The sequence below is a fragment of the Protopterus annectens genome, chromosome 2.part0 (genome assembly GCF_019279795.1).
Source record: "Protopterus annectens isolate FY-2018-M chromosome 2.part0, PAN1.0, whole genome shotgun sequence".
NCBI classification, from domain to species: Eukaryota; Metazoa; Chordata; order Ceratodontiformes; family Protopteridae; genus Protopterus; species Protopterus annectens.
Window position 1 is genome coordinate 1,309,252,889 of NC_056728.1, and position 21,885 is coordinate 1,309,274,773.

At 41.6% G+C, this 21,885-nt stretch overlaps 1 protein-coding gene across 2 annotated transcripts in view; it reads left to right on the forward strand.

Moving 5' to 3' along the window:
- The window catches only part of SNX17 (sorting nexin 17), a 1,062,675-nt gene that overhangs the window by 677,515 nt on the left and 363,275 nt on the right, over nucleotides 1-21,885 (forward strand). For both annotated transcript variants that reach the window (XM_044061496.1, XM_044061495.1), the window contains exons 6-7: nucleotides 12,186-12,276; nucleotides 21,380-21,467. In XM_044061496.1, the coding sequence (XP_043917431.1) occupies nucleotides 12,186-12,276; nucleotides 21,380-21,467 (179 nt within the window). The remainder of the gene's footprint in view (nucleotides 1-12,185; nucleotides 12,277-21,379; nucleotides 21,468-21,885) is intronic.

The window sequence follows — 21,885 nt, forward strand, 5'->3', positions numbered from 1 at the left end:
ACCTACCAGTGACGCTTCCATTAAGCTAGTTGTCGGTTCTCTGTTACTCAGTGAGGCGCTTTCGAAGCCCCTGATGCCCACTGCTGTGGATTCACAGGCCGCTACCGAGACCCTTTCGGAGTCCGGCATGCTGCAAAACTCTTCTTTGACTAAGGATCCTGCAGTCCTCTCTACCTTGGATGGTTCCGGAGCCACTTATCATGCTGATCAGGGGAAACCAAGCTCTACCCCCCTGCAAAGGGAAGAAGAGATCTGTCCTCTGTAGTTTTGTGTGAGCAAGAGTCAGCTGAATCTGATGCATCTGAATATGAAGATATGCAACCCCTCTCCACTTATGAAGATTCTGATGCAGAGGATTCCATTCCTTCAGCCTCTCCCCCAGAGGATTTTTCCTTTGGGGAAACCCTGCATACCTTAAGGGAGCATTTCCAGTGGGAGAGTCAGGACTGCCCTCAGTCTAAAAAGAGACTCAGGTAAGTCTATCGGTCTGTGCCTTTCCTCCCCTACCTCTCATCCCCAGGGTACTGCTCAAAATAAGGGAGGAAAAACCAAGGACCATTTTATAGCTCCAGACTGGCCCCGGCAACACTGGTACCCCTTGTTGCGCAGCCTGTCCCCACTGCCTCCATGGCATCTTCCTCAGATTCCAAACCTCCTGACCCAGAAGGAAGGGGAATTTATGCATCCCCAATTGCAGACACTCAATTTGGCAGCTTGGCTTATTCCCTATCCCCGAACCGATCTGCCAACCTCAGTAAACAGGTTCTGGATGTTATCCTTGAGGCCAGACGCTCTAGTACCAGAAAATCTTATGCTGATAAATGGAAAAGGTTCTGCACCTGGATCCAGGCAAAGGGAGCCAATAAGATGCAGCCCTCCCTCTCTCTCATTCTGGATTACTTAGCTGACCTACTGCACAGTGGCCTCTCTTTCTCCTCTATAAAAATTCATGCCTGTGTTATTTCTGCTCATTTTCCCACTGAGCAGCCCCTTTTCTCGCACCCTTTGATCAAACAGTTCCTAAGAGGGGCTAGCAAATTGAGCCACCCAGAAGGGCACCAACACCATCTTGGGACCTTAACTTTGTACTGGAAAAGCTCACCCTGCCCCCTTTTGAACCAGCTTCTTCTGCAGAGCTAAAATTTCTCTCCTGGAAGACAGCATTCCTTCTGGCCATCACTTCAGCCAGAAGAGTCTCTGAGCTGCAAGCACTCATGGCTGTGGAACCCTACATCATCTTCCATGCAGACAGGGTATCCCTCAGAGCTAACCCATCCTTCATGCCCAAGGGTGGTGTCCAGTGTGGCTCTCAAGCAACCCATTCATTTTCCCACCTTTTTTCCTAATCCCCAGAACAAGGGAGAAAGGATTCTGTACTCTCTAGATGTGCACAGACAGCTCAGATTCTATCTAGACAGAACTAAATCCTTCAGAAAGTCTGATCAATTGCTGGTTAGCTTTGCTACAGGGGCAGAAGGCAAATCCATCTCCAAACAAAACATTTCCAAATGGATAGCACACTGCATCCATTTCTGCTACAAACAGCATGGAGAGCCTCCCCGCAAGGGGGTCAGGACACACTCCACCAGAGCAGCCTCCACCTCTGCAGCTTTCCTCAGAGGAGTCCCCACTAGGGACATCCTGGAGGCTGCCACCTGGACATCTGTTCACACTTTTGCCAAGCATTGCCACCTGCCACTCTTCTCCAAATCCAGGGCAGGATTTGCCTTTGCAGTCTTGCCAGCATCCTAGCCAGCCCCTACTTTCCTTGACTGCCTCCACCCATTTCCTCAGCTTTGGAAATCTACCCAAATGTGATGACTGCAACAGTGAAACACAAAGAACATAGTACAGTTGTGTACACTTACCATAAATGTAGATGTTCGAGTGTATTCACTGTTGCAGTCCTGGTTTCCCTCCCTCCATCCCCCTTTCTTCTCTTTCCTTACAGGGGACATATTGGTATTTATTTTCCACTGGTTGGGTTCTTCCACCAGAACCTGGCCTCCTACTTGGGGGCTCTTTATAGGTTAGGGCAAGAAAAACAGATGTAATGGCGTCAGCTGCCTTACTTTATACTACTGACGACCAGAAGTCAGTCCTCAAGCGACAGCAACCGACGCAGAAGTACTAAGTCTCTGGTATTCGGGCCGGCCGAGGGCTATCCTGGCATGGATAACCCAAATGTGATGACTGCAACAGTGAATACACTCTAATATTTACATTAATGGTAAGTGTACACAACTGCACTTTCTAGCAACCCATTAACACTTAACCACACGTTGTGTTAATGTAGATGTCCTTCGTGTTTCACTGTTGCAGTCATTACATTTGGGTAATCTCCTGGCAGGTTGCCCTCAGTCAGCCTGAATATCAAAGTCTTGGGTCCTGCGTCAGTTGCTGTTTCCTCTTCCATGACGTCAGGTCATCAGGGGTATAAAACATGCAGCCAATGCCATTTTATTCAGTCTTTCTTGCCGCGTGGTGCCCGAAGCAAAAGCAGTTCGCAAGTGCCGGTCGGCCGACTCCAGAAATGTTCGCATTCGAGTTTCAGAACCAAAGTTTTCAATTAAAGCTAAGTACCCTGTTGGGGAAACCTTTTCTTGCTCCTTACTGATGTCAGTAAAAGTTAATAATTGCATTACTTGTGGGAAGTAAATACTTCATAAGGATTTTCATTTGTACTGTATTCCTTGCCTAGGCCCAGATCATAACATGCCTTGCCGGCGGTTTTGTGCTAGATTTAACCAACGCACTATTAAGCATCGGTATATTTTTGCTTCAGAATATTTTGGATCCAGATTTAATTACACTGAAATGTCGTCGGATAGCAATCCGACTACCGGAGTTCACAAAAAACGCAAAGAAAAAGACAGAGACAGACCATCGAGGTCCAAAACCGATGACGAAGCTTCTCTTAAGCCAGTCGCCGGTACTCAGTGAGGCACTTTCGCAGCCCCTGATACCCGCTACTTTTGAGTTGAAGGCCTCTACCGAGACCCATGCAGAGTCCAGTATGCCGCGAGATTCTCAGAGTATTGTACCCGCGGATGTCTTTCCCTCGGATGGGTCCTGAGCTGCTGAGCAGGCACCGGCTTCTGAGGTTGTTTTCAGACCTCAGCATTTCTATATAAAACCGACGCCAGCTTCAAAAACAAAAACTTCTAAGTCTAAAAAACTGACGCATGAGCCACGTGCTCGGGCCCCTATGCCTAAAAAAACAGATGATCAAAATGGCTGAGGACTTAATTACCTTGATCAGGGGTTCCCAACCCCCTGCTAAGAGGCCTAGGCAAGACACTGATTATGAATCTTCAGATCAGGTTTCTATTTTTTCTGATCAGGAATTTTCTATACCACCCTATGAGGATTCAGATGCTGAAGAATCCATCCTATCTGCATATCCTCCTGAGGATTATTCTTTTGGAGAAACCTTCCATACGTTAAGGGAACATTTTCATTGGGAGAGTCAGGATTTCTCTGAATCTAAAAAGAGGCTTAAGGATTTCCTTCTTCCTCAGCATTGGCTATACCTCCTGTATTAGACATTGTTGATGATGTGTTTTCGGAATCAAGCATGGCTCCTGATTCCCTACCTCTGGCTCCTAGTAAGCCAGACAGAGATATTACAGGGTTCCTGACTCCCACATATTTTTATTCAAAAAATCCTGCTGCTGATCCTGAAACTATCTCACAGGGTCCCAAATGTGTAAAGGCCTCTACAGCCAAAAATCCTACCCCCTCTGATAGAGATTCCAGGGTGCTGGATAGATGGTGAAAGAAGAGTTATACATCTGCAACCTTGGCAATTAGGGCCTTAAACTGCCAGTTTCATATGCTTAAAAATCAACAGCATGTTATGGGCTTATTAAAACAGAAAATGATGTTGATTTCTGATTAAAAGAATTATAGGAATTATTGCATGCAGCAAAACAGGATGGAAAGCATACTTTGCAATGTGGTTTTGATTCCTTGGAGGCCTCTTGCAGGGCCGCAGTTACTGGATCTCTGATTACAAGGCATGCCTGGCTCAAGGAGCAAAACCTGCCTGATCATGTTAAGGCTAAATTGTTGGACGCTCCTTTATAGCATACTTTGTTTGGTAATAAGACAGAAGAGGTTTTAAAGAAAATGGAAGACAAAGTTAAATCTATGCAAACTGTAAAAGATTTTTTACAAGTGCAGCCACCCAGATTCAGTAGGCACTGGCCTACTAAAAATTGGTCCTTTCCTGTATCCAACAGAGCCTCACAAGGCAAATTCAGGTGCTCAAAAGGCTCTAGATACCAGTCACAGGGTTCTTACAGGTCAAAGTAATGGGGTGCCTCTATCTCCAAATCTGGAGGAAACAAAGCACAACCGTGTACAGTAAGCAGTCTCAGTGACTTCCCTCTACCATCACCAAGCAGTTGTCTTTTGGCAGCCCCCTTGGGGGGAAAATTAGCACTTCATGCTCAAAATTGGCAGTTAATTACCCAGGACAAGTGGGTATTAAACATAGTATCCCAGGGGTATTAAACATAGTATCCCAGGGGTACAGATTTAATTTCCATACTTTGCCAATTCCAAATGGTTGGCCAGATCTGCCACAAAATCAGTGGGCAGAGGCTCAGAAACAAGTTATGTCCCTCATGGATATGGAGGCTATTCAACCAGTACCAGAACAGGAAAAAGGTCAAGGGTTTTATTCAAGACTGTTCCTGGTACCCAGAAAAGACAATGCCTGGCGTCCAATACTGGACTTATCGATTTTGAACACTTTCTTGGACATCCCAAAATTCAAAATGCTGACTTTACAACAGCTACTGCCCATGCTGGGCAAGAACGCTTAGTGACTCTAGACTTAAAAGAGGCATACCTGCATATCCCAGTAAGGGAATCGTGCAGACGATACCTCTGCTTCAAGGCAGGTTTTATGCATTACTAATTCTCTGCACTGCCCTTTGGCTTATCTACTGCACCTAGGGTCTTTACAAAGTGCCTGGCACCAGTAATTGCATTTTGCAGACAAAGAAGCATACAAATCTATCCTTACTTGGACGACTGACTCATTCAAGCAGAAAACAAGGACATTCTTCTTCAACATCTGGCGTTTGTAAAAAGGCTTCTAACATGCCTAAGGTACACAATAAATGAAAAGAAATCACAACTGGTACCCTCTCAAAAAATTACATTCCTGGGTGCAAGCTTGAATACAACTGCCCAGATGGATTACCTTACACCAGATAAACAAAGGCAACTGACTATATACTTCGAACAGATGGCAACAAAAACACAGTTAGCTGCAAGACAAATTCTGCAGGCTTTGGGGTTCATGGCATCCTGCATTCTACTAATTCCATATGCAAGACTGCATATGAGGAAACTTCAGTGGTATCTAAAAAGTTTATGGAGTCAACATTTTCACAGTCTGGAAACAATGAATCCTCTCATTCCCTGCCTACAACAGGAGTTTCTTTGGTGGGCAGAAGACATGTCATCAGAACAAGGGACGGTCTTTCATTCTACCCCCTGCCACCAAAACCCTAACTACAGTTGCATCAGACTATGCTTGCGGGGCCCACCTGGCAAGGAGATGCATTCAGGGCATATGGAGCCGAAAACAAATGCATCTGCATATCAACCAGAAACAGATGCTAGCTGTTCAGAATGCCCTGACAGCCTTCAAGGACTTACTTCATCCAGGACAACTACTGATAAAGGCGAACAACACCACAGTTATGTGGTACGTAAACAAGCAGGGGGGTACATATTCCTACGTCCCTTGCAGACTAGCCATGGCATTGTGGGACACAGCCTTGACTTACCAAGTACATCTTCAAGCTCAATTCCTGCCAGGAAAACAAAATACTCTGGCAGACGACCTAAGCAGAAATCTTATGGACCCTCACGAGTGGAAACTTGATCCACAAGTCTTCAGCATAACACAGAAGTGTGGGAGCCCAGACATAGATCTATTTGCCTCTCCCCAAAATTATCAGCTGGACAAATTCTGCACAAGGACATATCACAGACAAGCATGGAAAGTGGATGCCCTATCCTTCAGTTGGAAAAACCTATCAGTCTATGCTTTTCCTCCCCTGCCTCTTCTCCCCAAGGTCTTACCAAAGGTCAGACAGGAAAAATCAAAAATGTTCCCAGTTGCCCCGGACTGGCCTCACCAGCGCTGGTACCTAATTCTAAGGAATATTTCTCAACTCCCTCCTTGGTACTTGCCTCAAATACCTCATCTACTGTCTCAGCAGAGCAATCAAATTCTGCACACTCCGCTCCAAACTCTGAACCTGGCAGCATGGCTGATCATGTAATTATTCAAACAACACCTCTCAGTAAATCTGTGATGGATGTCATTTTGGAAGCCAGAAGGTCTTGTACTAGAAAATCTTATGCTGATAAATGGAAGGGATTCTGTGCTTGGAACCAAGCACAAGGAATGGACACAGCAAAACCAAATATTCCTCAGATTTTACAATACTTGACTGAGACGCTTGACAAGGGCCTATCTTTTTCTTCAATAAAATCCATGCCTCTGCCATCTCGGCTCATTACAACATGGAGCCTCCCATCTTTTCTCATCCTCTGCTAAAGCAGTATCTTAGAGGGGCCAAAAATTTAAGGCCTCCCAGAAGATCACCAGCTCCTGCATGGGACCTCAATTTTGTGCTGGAAAAACTCACCCTGCCTCCTTTTGTACCAGCACCTACTGCGATAACGTTTTTATCTTGGAAAACAGCTTTCCTTTTGGCAATCACTTCAGCAAGAAGGGTTTCAGATCTACAGGCCCTCATGGCTGTGGAGCCTTTTATTACATTTTACCCGGACAGGGTGTCCCTCAGGACCAATCCTTCCTTTATGTCTAAGGTGGTATCCAGTGTGGCTCTTAACCAAACTATTCACCTGCCAACATTTTACCCAAATCCGCAGAACAAGGGGGAGTGGATTCTGCATTCATTGAACGTACACAGACAATTAAGATTCTACTTAAACAGGACCAAATCTCTAAGAAAGTCTGAGCAACTACTGGTGACATTTGCAGCAGGATCAGAGGGGAAGGCTATATCAAAGCAGACTATTTCTAAGTGGATAAGCCACTGCATTCGTTTCTGCTACTTCCATCATGGTAAACCAGTGCCCAAGGGAATCCGGTCACATTCCACCAGGGCGGCCTCTACCTCAGCAGCCTTTCTCAGAGGAGTTCCAACCAAAGACATTCTAGAAGCTGCTACTTGGAGCTCTGTTCATACTTTTACAAAGCATTATCGTTTGCCTCTCTTCTCTAAGTCCAGGGCAGGCTTTTGCCACTGCAGTTCTGCAGGGCCTTATAGCCGCCCCTAATGCTATTTAGTTCCATGCTCCCATCCATAGTTTTGGGATTCTACTCAAATGTAATGACTTCAACAGTGAAACCCGAAGAACATAGCACAGTTGTGTTCACTTACCATAAATGTAGATGTTCGAGTGTATTCACTGTTGCAGTCCGGGTTACCCACCCACCATCCCCCTTTTTCTTCTAGAACTTCTCTTTCCTTTACTATATTCTAAAGCCTTTGTGGTGTATTTGCTTTTAGATGAAGGTAAAGTTTATGTTGCTAAAAGTGCATTTACATATATGTTGTTGTTTATATATAAACAAAACAATATCCTTGTTTCCCGCCTTTCCTAACCTAGAATAGTCCCTAAGTTTCTTTGCTCACCAGTGGGAGTGGGGAGCCTTGAGCAGCCTATCTGTCCCTGAAGGAGTGACCTCAGCACAAGAATCTTGTAGTTAACTGGCCGTTTTGGGCCATTTCTAGCTCTTTAAAGTTCCCTGCATAAAAACCCGCTCTGTCACCCCTGGGCTTTCGGATATTGGTGAAGGCTCTTGCCACCCCCATAGTGCCTTTTTTAGGCAAGGCTCAAAAGACAAACCCACCTCCATGGACAACACAATGAATAAGAAACTAAGGGTAATGCTGCTAAACGCCAGAAGTCTAAACCTCAAGATACACGCACTCGAAGCCCTCCACAGTATGGAGAACATTGATATCTGTGCAGTTACAGAAACCTGGTTCAAGGCTCCAGAGAGCACCCCAGCACTACCAGGTTATACCTCATATCATGCTTTTCGGCCCCAAAACTTGGACCGAACCACAAAAGGAGGGGGAGTATCCATATTTATCAAAGATATCCACACCTCCAAGTTAGTGGCATCGCACGAAGCATCGGAAAGCATCCATGTGCAACTAACAGTGGGCAAAACTGCTTTTCAGTTTGTAGCATGTTACAGACCACCCTCTCAAAATCAGGAATCCTACTCAGCTTTCCTGAAAACACTGGAGAATATGAAGATCTCTCCAAACACCATTATATTGGGTGACTTCAACTACCCAAACATAGACTGGGAGCATTACTCAAGCCCCAACACTCTAGCCCAAAGGTTCCTGGAATTTATAAACTCAAATGCTATGGAACAACTAGTCACCACTCCCACAAGAGGGGAAAACATACTTGACCTGATCATTACCAACATCGGGACTCTATGCTCCATATCAGAGGTATACCCCTCATTGGTGAGATCAGACCATAAATTAATCTCACTGGATATCCACATCCCCACCCCACCCCCAGCCCAGAAAACCATAGTGAAAAACTTCTAAAAGCGAACTTCACACTTCTCAAAACTGAGGTGGAATCCTTCAAGCCCCCCGGGCCAGTGGAAACTACGGCCCAAACTGCAGAATCCTATATAAACGCATTCTATGGACACCTCCAGGAATGCATGGATCATACTATCCCAAACAAAACCAAGACCCAATCTTCCAAAGGCAGGCATCCAGTCTGGTGGACCCCAGCCATAAATAAGCTGTACAACAGAAGGAGGAAGCTGCTACATGTTAGAGCAAAATCCCTAAAAGGGAAGGCATCTCTGATCAGTACTAGCAAAAAACTATGATCCCTCATAAAATCCTCCAAGGCCAGCTTCGAGAGAAAAATTGCACAGGACACTAAAGATAATCACAAGGCTTTTTTTAGTTATGTTAGGAACCTGGGATGCAACTCCCAGATATGCTCAGAGTTGATCCAAAATGACAAAAAATACACTGAACCCACAGACATTGCCAACATCCTGGCAGACAGGTTTAGTGCAAACCCCCCCCCCCCCAAAGAGCAAATATGTATCCCAGCAGAGTGCTGCCTCCCTAACATCTCAGATGCTCAGGTGAAAGCTGCCCTCTCCAGAGCAAAAAACACTGCATCAATGGGACCAGGCGGTGTCCCAGATTGCGTGGTACATGAACTCCAAGCAGAACTAAACCCTCACGTAAAACTGCTGTACAATCTCAGCCCTCCTACAGGATATGTACCCAAAGAATGGCGTACAGCAACAGTGGTCCCACTCCACAAAGGTGGTGCCTGTACGGACTCTGGAAACTATTGCCCCATAAGCCTGACTAGCATAGTCTGCAAGGCTATGGAAAGGATCATCATGGAACTCATAAACAAAGACATTGGGGATCTACAGACACTAGATCCTACCCAATTCGGCTTTGTCAAGGGCAGATCCTGCCTCTTGAACCTGGTTGACTTCTTTGAAACAGTCACCAAGGCCATAGATGAAGGGAAGGTAGTCCACACAGCCTACCTGAACCTCGCAAAAGCATTTGACACAATACCCCACTCAGGCATCATAGATAAGCTATCCAGCTTAAATATAAACCCCTATATCACAAGATGGGTTGCAAACTGGCTCAAAGACAGAACCCACAGAGTCAGAATTGCTGGAGCCATGTCAGACTTGAAACCAGTTACAAGTGGTGTCCCACAAGGCTCAGTCCTGGGACCTCTCTTGTTCGGTATATATTTTTCCAAGGTACAGGCTAACACAGGAGGACTGTGGCTGACCAAGTTCGCAGATGACTGCAAACTGGGCGCCATAACTGACTCTCCAGCTGACATGAGCATTCTTCAAAAAGATCTCACAGAGACTGATAACTGGTGCCAGAGCCATGGCCTAAAGCTAAATGCCAAAAAGTGTATAGTCATACCCTTTGGCAAAAACAAAGTGCCCACAAATTACCACATAGGTGGTAACCCATTAAGTACAGAGGAAATAATTAGGGACCTGGGAACCCAAGTTGATAGTAATATCTCCTTCGACAACCACATTGCCAAAGTGGTTAGAAAGACCTTCTATATAGCCCACCTTATCATGAAAGGATTCACATCTGGATCAAGGGAGGTCATCGTGCCCCTTTATTCATCCTTCATCAGGCCCATAATAGAATACAATGCCCCATTTGGGATGTACCTTACCCGACACCTGCAGCAACTAGAAAGACCCCAAAAGTACCTCAGAAAGAGGATCAAGGGACTCAAACAGATGCCATATGCTGCTCGGTTAAAGAAACTCCAGCTCTACTCAGTTGCATACCGCCTACTTAGAGGCAATCTATGCCTGACATATAAAGCTATGTCCAACCCAGAATTAATGGACAATGCTCCACCTCAAAAAATCCAAATCCCTTAGAGCCACGCACTCAAGGGATTTGAACCTCAGCACAGAAATAAATAGGACATGCTGGAAGGACAGATTCATAACCCAGAGGCTCCCTTCACTCTGGAATAGAATCCCAGTCCATGTCAGGCAGAGCCCCTCACTGACTCTCTTCAAGAGGAATCTTGATGAGTGGATGGGGGATCGTAGGTTTACCCTGGGGATTACTTCTGTGTCACTACTAGACAGAGGCACAGTAAACTAACCTTAGAAAGGGCACAGTAAACTCAAAATCAAAGGGTGGCTAAAGCCAATTACACTCTGGCTAGGCTTATAAATGCCCCAGGGCAGATAGCCTAGTATGAACCTATGAACCTATATATATATATATATATATATATATATATATATATATATAAACCTATATATATATGTGTATATATATATATATATATATATATATATATATTTTTTTTTTTTTTTTGCTCCCCATTTGGGGGGCACCTTACATCTGGGGCAAGAAAAACTGAATAAAATGGCATTGGCTGCATGTTTTATACCCCTGACGACCTGACGTCATGGAAGAGGAGACAGCAACCGACGCAGGACCCAAGACTTTGATATTCAAGCCAACTGGGGGCAAACTGCCAGCAGATTACCCAAATGTAATGACTGCAACAGTGAATACACTCTAACATCTACATTTATGGTAAGTGTACACAAACAAATCACATGTCAAAATTTAGTGCCGTCTGATTAAGCTCTTCTAATTTTAGAAGTTTACTACTGAGGTGGTAGTTTCTGAAGTCGTAGCAGCAGAGTTTGTTCACAGCACACACTGGATTCATATCTCTAACCTGCAGTGATGAAGTATGATTTTCCATTTAAGTACCATTTATTAACATTTTTTAAATTATAATAAATATGCACTAACAATTGTTTACATCTAATTAATGGCAATATGACTTTTTAAAATTAATTTAAAAATAATATAGTATTAACATGGTTCATTTTGCACTGCTGCCCATATTAAATTTGTCTGAATTCAGATTACATTATTTTAAGACTTTTGACCTTTCTAAGGAGAGCTTGTATCTGTCTATTCATCTTGTTTACTTTTATGATTTTCAACTTTACCATCATAATGTCATTATTGTCTATGTACTGTTATGGTGGTATCCTGGTATTTGATTGTACTGAATGTAGCCACTTATGAAAGACCCAGTCTGTTTACTTCCTATTACTTGAAATATGTTTAATTCCAGTATCTATTATGCAAAAATTAAATGATTGTTTACTTAACTATATACCCTATGTTGAAAACCAATACCTAGTATGCAAAAATTCTATGAATAATTTTTTAAACTTCTTACTCCACGTTGCAACCCATCTCCCAAATATATATTTATTTTAGTGCAATCATTAAAGATAAATCGTGTCTACCTTAGGCAAATTGTTTCTAGAACCTTGCATCTGTCCTTACTTTGCCTTGAAGCTATAGAGGTAATCATGGTGGCACATATCCAATCCCTTTTCAAACTGATTAGTTGAACACTACATTTGTTGTCGGGCCTGTGACATAACATGGAAATACCCGCCACTGTATTAAGAATGTACTTGATGTATGCTTTCTGAAAGAGCTGTCATAGTATGTGATTCTGCAGTGCTGTGTTTTTAACTTGTACTTACTTGTGTACCTTTTTTGTTACAGGCAGTATCTTCAAAACTAGATCTTCCAGATGACCTTGTTGGGTACTTCAGCCTTTTTCTTACCAAGGATGGGAAGGACGGAATATGTTCTTGTGAGTTTGTTTATATTACTACTTTATCTGCCTTAATTTCCTGATCTGTTGGTGAGAGTTAGCAGAATTCTCATCTGTTGAAAGAGAAGATTAGTTCCCACTGTACTGTGTATTTGCTTCAGTCTATTCTATAGCGTTGAGGGTTGTCATTGAGTGTAATGGACAGATTGTGCTTTATGCCCCTTTTCCTAGGTGTGCTGTCTGATCAGCTGATTGATAAAATCCGTAGTTGTGCTACTACCTAAAAGGAAATGCTGCTGGATCTTGGTAGCCTTTGTGTATTAGACAGGGAGGTCACTGGTGTTTGACATTGATGCACCACAGGTTCATAACAAGCATACCTCTACATTAGTTTAACAGGATGATGCACTGAAGTGCCTCCACGTCCAGATTACCATAGATATGTCATCTTACCATATCCTTATAAGTTATAGGTCGCCCTGTATGTCCCATGAAATCCATAGCTAATGCTTCGACCTATTGGAGACATTCACCATTCAACCAAATGTCATACTAATGGGGGACTTCAATTACTCCTTCATAAACTGAGGCAACCCCAAATTTCCAGGCACAGGGATTCCTAGACATTGTAAACACAAACACCTGGACCAGTTAGTTATTGCATACATCTGGACAGAGGCCATCAATAAGAAAAGAATTATCCTAACACCCCCCCCCCACAAATCCCTTAGTTGCCGCCATACTAACATGCCCCACCTCCAGTATAGATTCACATGATTCTTGGGAGACAAATGGGTTTGGGGTGGGCGGTAGGCTTGTCAAGGCCCTAATGGTTGTTAGCCTAGTAGCAAGCTATGAGCATATTGAACCTAGTACACTCAGGTATAGGAGAAAGCTGCACCCGTCCGTCCCCCCCCAGTATTGTGTCCTCTTTGGTAAAGTCAGATCACAAAGCAGTCTCCTTTGAAATAAAAATCAATTTTGTAAACCCAGCAAACCCTGTAACAGTTACAAATTACTCCAAAGCAAATTACCTTTTATTAAGTGGTAACCTGTCAAAATTTCAAGCCCCTACAAACTCAGAAAACACAGCAGCCTATATGGAACTAGTCGTAGAAGCTCAGTACTAGCAGTGGCAATGGTTGCAGAGAGGCTGATGTGCCTACTTGAAGTAAGACCAAAACTAATTCAGAAAAACAAACCATCCTGGTGGAATCCAAACTGAAACAAGTACAACAAAATAAAAAAGCCATAGCTAAAATTAGGAAGTGTAATACTAAAAAGATAAAAACTCTCTCATCAAACTAAGAGGACTAATTAAGTCTAACAAAGCAAATTTTTAGGTAAAGATAGCGTCCTAGGCCAAGGGTAAACTTGAGGCCTTCTTTAGCTATGTCCCAAACCTCAAAGCTACCACACAACAATGTGCCAAACTGTAGGTAAATGGACTCACGTTCATAGAACCGGGCAATATAGCAAATCAAATCTTGTCTGACAAATTCAGCTCCAGCTGCCTATCTTGACCTCTCTAAGGCAATTTGATACACAACCTCTCTCCCACATTAACAAACTCATGGAATTAGACATAAACCTCTATGTAACTTGCTGGATAGCTAGCTGTCTCACATACAGAACCCAGGAAGTTAGGATTGGAGAGACCACCTCCACAAAGAGGCTGGCCACCAGTGGAGTTCCCCAGGGCTCTGCACTGGGTCCTTTTTCTCTTTTGTATCTATTTTTTGGAACCAAAAAATAGAAGTCAGGGCCTATGTCAGGGGCCTCTGATTTACCAAGTTTGCATATAATTCTAAGCTGGGAGCAATCATAGCGACCCCCAAAGCTACTAACATTTTAAAGGAGGGTCTAATGCAGACAAAAGACTGGTGCCAAAACCACGGCTTTAAACTCAAGGTCAAAAAATGCATAATAGTACCTTTTGGGAAACTACCTCATTGATAAAACACCCCTAAAAGTAGGCACAGTAGTAAGGGATATGGGGAGTCGTAAAGATAGTAATCTGGCTTTCAGCCAGCATGTAAGAAAATCATTCCCTGTCACTGCTCTTATAAGTAAGAGCACAGCATCTAGGTCCAGAGAAGTTGTCATGCCACTATACAACATCATCAGATCCATCATTGAGTATAACTCCCCTTTCTGTGCATACCTGACTAGGGACGTCCAACAACTGAAACGTTCACAGAACTGAAACGTTTACAGAGGTTCCTACAGACTGCTGAGAGGCGATTTATACATGGCATGCAAGGCCTACTTAAATCCAGCTTTGATGGACAATTTGCATATCCACAAAACAAACAGCACCAGGACTTTGCCTGTGACTAAAGTAAGACATGTTGGAGGGACAGGTACATATCTCAGAGAATCCCCATTCTCTGGAATAGGTTTCTCATCCATGTGAAGCAGAACCCTTCCCTGACCAATTCAAGGGCAACCTGGATACACCTATGAACCCCAGCATTAAGTATTAGGCTAACTGCCCATGCATGCCATTTTAAGCCTAGCCAATTTCCCCTTTTGATGCTTGAATTAACCTATCCTATTTAGTATTAGGCCTTCCCCATCTTTTGGCTGATAATTATATATTACTCCTAGTGAGAGTAACTGGGATCATAGCATAGGTAATTTGATGGGAGGAGCATGTGTGGGATAAAGCATTTAGGAACTGCTGCTGTCCATTGGTAGTACAGGGGGCAGTCCTGAGGTAAATTTTCTGTTACCCATCCATAGATTCAGGATGCACTTGAATGTGGACAGGGTATGGGAAGTCTTTTCCAGGGCAATGGTATCCTCTGAGATATGTACCTGACCTTCAAAACTGTTCTGTTGATGCTGCAGAAGAGGTGTAGATCCCTAGACCGAGTATTTCTTATGGTATGTGACTTGTAGTACAGTAGTTCCATCCATATTGAGTTGGAGGATGCTTTGCATGCCAGACACAAAGTCGCCTCTTAGTAGCCTGTAGGATACAGGCTGTAGTAGCAGGGCTTTGAGTTTGTCCATGTAGGGTATATTTAGGCTTTTTATCATTTTAGTGTGGTATCTCTGTGTGCATTTCAGTTGTTGCTTGTGCCTGGACAGATAAATAAGCAGGCATTATACTCTATTGTTGGCATGATGAGGGCTTGTGTAAGGGTGAACAATGACATCCCTAGATCTTGACGCAATCCCTTTGTAAGTTGCAAAATATAGAAAGACTTTCTTATGACAGCAGACACTTGTTAGTTAAAAGTTGGATCACTGTCCATGTAAGTTCCCAAATCTCGATTAACTGAGTCATTTCTAAGAGTTGTACTCTGTGTGGTAGTTCCCAGGTAGATGGCTTTTCAAAGGATATGGTAATGCATTTTTTGGTGTTGTTTCATTTGGGGACAAATGTTCCTGCAGAATGGCCAAGTCATTTGGGGATTTCATTGACTGCTGTTAGCTTGCAGTCATCTACAGACTTAGTCAGCCAAAGCCCTTTGGTATTGGCTATTACCTCAGATAAGTAGATGCCAAACAGGAGAGGTCACAGAACTGAATCTTGGGGGACTCCACTGGTGACTGGTCTATGTCATAGTAGCCTCCCCTGTTTTGATCTCCTGCATCCTTTCTGTGAGCCAGTTAGTAACCCAGGAGGTGACTTAAGGGTTTATTTAGCTTTTGTAATATGCCAGAGTGGGGGATTGTGTCAGAAGATTTAAATTATTTAAATAAAACATGCTTAAGTGGAGATAATTACCTTGCTTTTGTGGTCCTGCAGCCTTGAGGTGCAGGGAATTTGCCCACTTTGTTACGCAAAGTTTCTCCTTTTTTAAAATTATTTTCACTTACATAGGTTTTCATTTGTGCAGTTTGTTGATCTTATATATCATAACCAAGGACTGAGCTTGGTTCCTGCATTACTCTTCTTATCTAACTGTTTCTGTCATCATTGGCTGTTGTTTCGCTGTGCTTCTCAGGAAACCACTTATTGTGTTTGCAGAATAGACAAGCAGTTATACACACACACACACTATATATATATATATATATATATATATATATATATATATATGTAAAACATACAGATAAACACAGATACATATATATGTGTGTGTGTGTGTGTGTGTGTGTGTGTATATATATATATATATATATATATATATATATATATATATATATAAAATGTATTTATTTTTGGCCTTTTTCAAAACCTCCAACTGTGAGTGGCTGGCTTGCAAGATCCATTAACCATATTAAAACAGTTGTTTAAACACATTTTTGGTACCCACAAGTTAATTGTTACTGTGTGAAACCTCTGTAAAAAGAAGAAAATTCAATGTGGGATAAATAGAAAGCAGTGTAGCAATTTATGCAGCAGGCACCTTATGTAGCTGTATTGTATTGCTTCTCTTATCTCCCTGTTTATCAACATTGTCTCTGGAAGGGAAGTTCAGGGCCTGCTTTTAGCTGTCTATCAACAGTTGAATTCTGTCTTACTGCTCCAGCATTTGATAACCATTACTAAAAACCTATTCTCTAGTGTTATAAACCTTATAGAATTTATTTTTGTGTAGTGGTCACCTTATGTCAAAAGAGACTATTGCTTAAGTGAGTACCAGGCAGCAAGAATGCGTAGAGGGGGATTAATACCAATTTAAAACATTGATCTTGGGAGCTGAGTGACCTCATGGCTGAAGCAAAATATCCCAAGCAGCACAGTACCTTGCAGTTTGCCAACCTAGTAGCAAACCGTTAAAAAGCAGAGATGGTGACAGGAGCTTTGGTAGAATCGGTAGAGTAAAATAAAAGTGCAGTTTCAGTGCTCCAGATGTACAGTGAACAGCAGTTCACCAAGATGGAAATCTGCATTGTCACCCCCCCCCCCCCCAGTTTCTGAAATAGGGGTCTTAAAAATTAGCATAAATGACATGGATAAACGATTAGCTCAAGCAAAATCCGATATTGAATTTCCCTTGCACTAACATATTGCGAGTGTTGAGAAAAAAGTTGACTTGGAAAGCCATCCCCATTGGAGTAATCTGTGCATTTCTGTAACAGATGGAAAGTGAAGATATGGCTGACTTCCTTCAAGGTTGATGTCCCTCCTTTCCTTAGTCCAAGCATCCATGTATAGTTAGCTGTAGAGAGAGTTCATGAGGCTTTTGTTGTAAAACCTCTCCACTCCAAGGCAGACCCTTATTGTAAGGTAGTGACATTTTTGTGATTAAGGATAAAGAGCTGGTCTTCAGAAGTCACATGGACCAAAGACACTTGTAATGGGCATATGGGCCATATGGACAGTGACTACAGCTGTAAGTTAATACTGCAGGTAGAGGATTTGTGCCCGCTTTAAATCTCATTAAGAAGAAAGGGGCACATTGTTGACTTTTTTTTACTGTGCCATCCTATGTGAAGTGGCACAAGGTAAGATGCCTAAGGCAAATGAAATAAATGCGTCTGTGAATCTTTGTCAACAACTAGGACTGATTTCTTTGGAAGAATTGCTTCATATGAGAGCATTGCAGAGATCAGCTAAGTCCGTGTACAGGTGGCAGAGGATTTACAAACATCATGGTAAACTTGAGGATTTTCCCGCTTCTAATTCAGGGATCAGATGGTAACTGCTGTCAGATGTACTCTAGCCCTTTTTTTTGAGCTTCTGCCCAGCTCTTGATCCATACAGATCATAGATAGCCTAAGCAGACATGGTGATTTTTTCTTTGCATAAAACTGCATCAGAAAGTAAAATATAACATTTAGACAACAAATAATATGACTTAAAATGAGTTGGACATTTACTCAAATGTGTACTAACAAGCTAGTATAATTACTGGCAAACAACCAAATATAATTACATGAGTGACTTCTGCAGTATCTGTGTCTAACAAATTAATAAATTTTATCCATGTTCCTAAACATATTAAAATTAAAGAATAGTGAAAAAAAGCTAATTCAGTTTTGGTGTAAAACTATTGATGATTTAGTTAATGCATAGAATGGCCTTCAGAAATATTCTTTGAAAGTAAATTATAGCTAAAGAAAAACACATAGGAAGAAATAAATATATAAAAATGTTTCGCCATCTGGTGGAAGGAAGTTATATAACACTGAAAAAAGTTTTCACCATGAATAAGAAATACCAACATCCAACATAAAATAAACATATTTTACTGACCACATAAGATATTAAAACATACTGAAATATCATGTTGTGTTTTAAATGAATTAATTGCTGCATATACACGTTTTCAAAAATATTGCATAGAAAGTATATTACTGGTGTAAATCAGATGGTATACATTCATTTGTTCGGCCGGTGGATGGCTGATCGAACAATGTTCGAAAGCAGTGCAGCAAGTTCTCAAAATTGCAAACTCGATATTTGCGAAACGCAATATCCCCCCCCCTTTTTGACCCATGGTAGTGCTTGTTTAGGTGGTAGAGCGGTCGGAAATGTATTTGGTGTTTTGTACGACATCCCAACCGTTCACCACTGTGAAATTCGACATTCTAACTCAGCGTACACCCGCTCGAGGTTAGTGTGGACGCTCAAATGAATGTATTCCAAATCAGATAAATATCAATTTTCTGAGGCCTTCTGTTAAAACCAGTCATACTATAGGAGGAAAGAAATGTCATCAAAATATAACAGTTAAATTATCTTGCAAAACTGTACAGTGTAAATATTAATTCTTAGTTGTAGCATGGCGCTCAGATTAATAATCCAGCTGCTTTCCTTAGTATGTAATATATTGTCTCTGTGCTTTAGTCATATAATGACTGATAACAGTCCTTTCAATACCATCCATCCATCCTCAACACATTTTCCCATTTTGTACATACCAATGAATGTAAATGTATCAGCAGTATCTTGTATGTGCATAAAGTACTGGATTCTCTACTACATCTTGTATCACTTGGACATAATGAGATCCTGTGTTTTCAAGCCATTGAGGTCTGCCCAAAATAAGATGCTACATTCCCAAACAGCCATGAAGACTTGCCCAGTCTGTACTACAATTGGTAAAGGTCCTGATTTCCATAAGTGTATGAAATATCTGCAGAAGTGAAATATCTTGTCTTAGATGTACACTATTGCACTTAGAGCAGCTGTTACAAGGCAGAAAACCTAAAAATAAAATTGGGGTATTGTAATACATTCCTTGAAATCTAAAAAAAAGTTTTGCTAAATGTTTACCCCTTCTAAGGGATGATATTACCGAAAAAAGGTGCGATTAGGTAGCAAAGACCAGTGTTTCTGCAAAATTCCTTTGATTTTAAAAGAATTTGAAACAAATGTAGTGACAAACCAACTATCATTGGTTAGGGAGCAGTCCTAAGGCTTATATTTTAAAGCACTACTCCTTTTGGTTACTTTGATCTTGGCACTTGCTTTATTAAAACAAGGCATAAAGTAACCCCTAGAAATAAAACTGTGGCATAATTTCAGCCTGTTCCAAAAAGTCTGTATTGCAAATTCTGTGTAATCTTAAAAATGACAAATTAGGAGTGTGTTAACTAGGGATGACACCTATTAGTTAAGATAAGATGGCATTTTTGTGATTTTTTTCCCCTTTAATATAGGGTAGTACATAGTAAACTATCAGTTAATTCAGTCGTTGTGATATGAGAGAAATGTATGAAAAATGGTTATATGTAACATAGTTAACTTGGATACTCAGTAAATGCCTGAGGGTCATTAATGTCACCCTTCCTACATATATTTTAGCTCATAATAACCCATAAAGACATCCTTAATTGTCAGGGCAAATGTGGCCCAACTGCTGTACCATTCATTTTCAAATAACATTTGTCAGAGTAATAGAACACATTTTTTCTCAACACTATTTCTAATAACTCCGGAATAAACACTGAGAGAGTGAAGAAATAAAGTCCCGATTAGTTAAGATAATATTTGACAACTTTTTAGCCATAATAATGAGGAACTGATGTATTATAATGAAACTAAATCCAAGGTGTCACTACTGGACCATAGCTCACAAACATTATGCACAAAGCAAGGGCCATCCCTGGATTAGACCACAGCCTTTTTTCACAAGTTGCACACACACACACACACACCCCTAGAGGAGAATTTAACATCACCATTCAACCTGTCCGTATGTTTTCTGTAATGCTGGAGGAAATCGACACCCGAGTGATCCACTCAAACAGTTGAGAAACATGAAAAAGCCACATAGAAATCACCGTCTGAAAATTTAATTGAGCTGAAGTTCCAAGCCCTGTGAGATAACTCTGTCCTATGTTATCAAATAACGTTATACATGTTCATTAAAACACTTGTTTTTGTACTTGCTTTTGACCTAGTAAAGTGGCTGAGAATTATTCCCATTCCAGTCTTCTAATCCAAGTTAACGAACAAATGTCCACAGCACCACTAGTACTCGCGCATGAGTTTATTTTCAGGCACTGGACCATTGTTGACACTGGCTCATGTTGTCTAGCAGTAAAAACATAGAAGATTGAAAATATATAGTTACTGTAAGTCAGAGGCCTTGCATAAAGTTAGCTGGTGGCAAATTAAGAAAGGGAAGGCTAGGCAGGCTAAGACGTCCTCCCTGGTCAACAGATCCTGTGTCTGTAATATGCACTATATAAGGCCTGTTTTGGTTGTAGCCTATGCCAGCACATGCAGTTACCCATGTATCAGGTATGTATGCATCTGTGAATGCTTCACAGAGAAACCGAAAACAATAACAAAGCAGATTTACTGAGTTTGTGTGGGACATACTTAGGGTTAAGGAAATACAAGGGTTTTAGGTGCTTGTTGGCTGGTAGGTATAGTTATTTTGACATTTATGGGACATTGATATCTTGAGAAGGACAAGTTAAGACAGGTGATGAGACAGGATAGTTTCTGTAAAATTATCACAAGGGAAATAAGTAAATATGAAGTTTCTAATAATTTAACTGCATGTATTGTTAATTCAGTGCATTGATGCTTGCTGTGTTTTTTGATGACTACAGTTCATTGAAAACATAGCTAATAACTGCTTATGATCTTGCATTCATGCAGACCTTTTAATGACGAACAGTTAAAATAATTTTTTTAAGAGTTTTAGTAACGATTGTTTTGTTTTGCTTAGTTGCAGTCCACGCAATGTGCATATAATTTACTGCAGCATTGTTTTTCTTTTAGTCATTAGGAAACTCCAGGAGTTTGAGTTGCCGTATGTTTCAGTTACGAGCCTTCGAAACCCTGACTACAAAATAGTCCTTAGAAAAAGGTAAGAGAATGCCTGTGGCTATAATTATAGGGCAGTTAACAACTGGTAGACTTGTCCTTTCTGGTCAGTGATGGAGTTGATCTTGCCAGTTGGGTAGCAAATCTGTAATTATGGCACTTACTGTGTTGGACCAGGAAGCTTTCCTCAGAGAGAGAAAAGGTGATTTGGTATTGATAGCAAGTGTCCATTATATTTTACCTTTTATTTTATGTAGTTGTCTTATCTTTTTCATGTTGGGCTAAATGTGTTGAGTCAGAACTTTTATGAAGTGAAACTTCTTTAGGCATGATAGTGAGAGTTTGGAGTGAAATGAAACAGTGAAACGAAGTGAGACTCCGCCAGATGGTCTCAAACACACACACTGAACCCTGTGATGCAAACACACACACACACACACACACACACACACACACACACA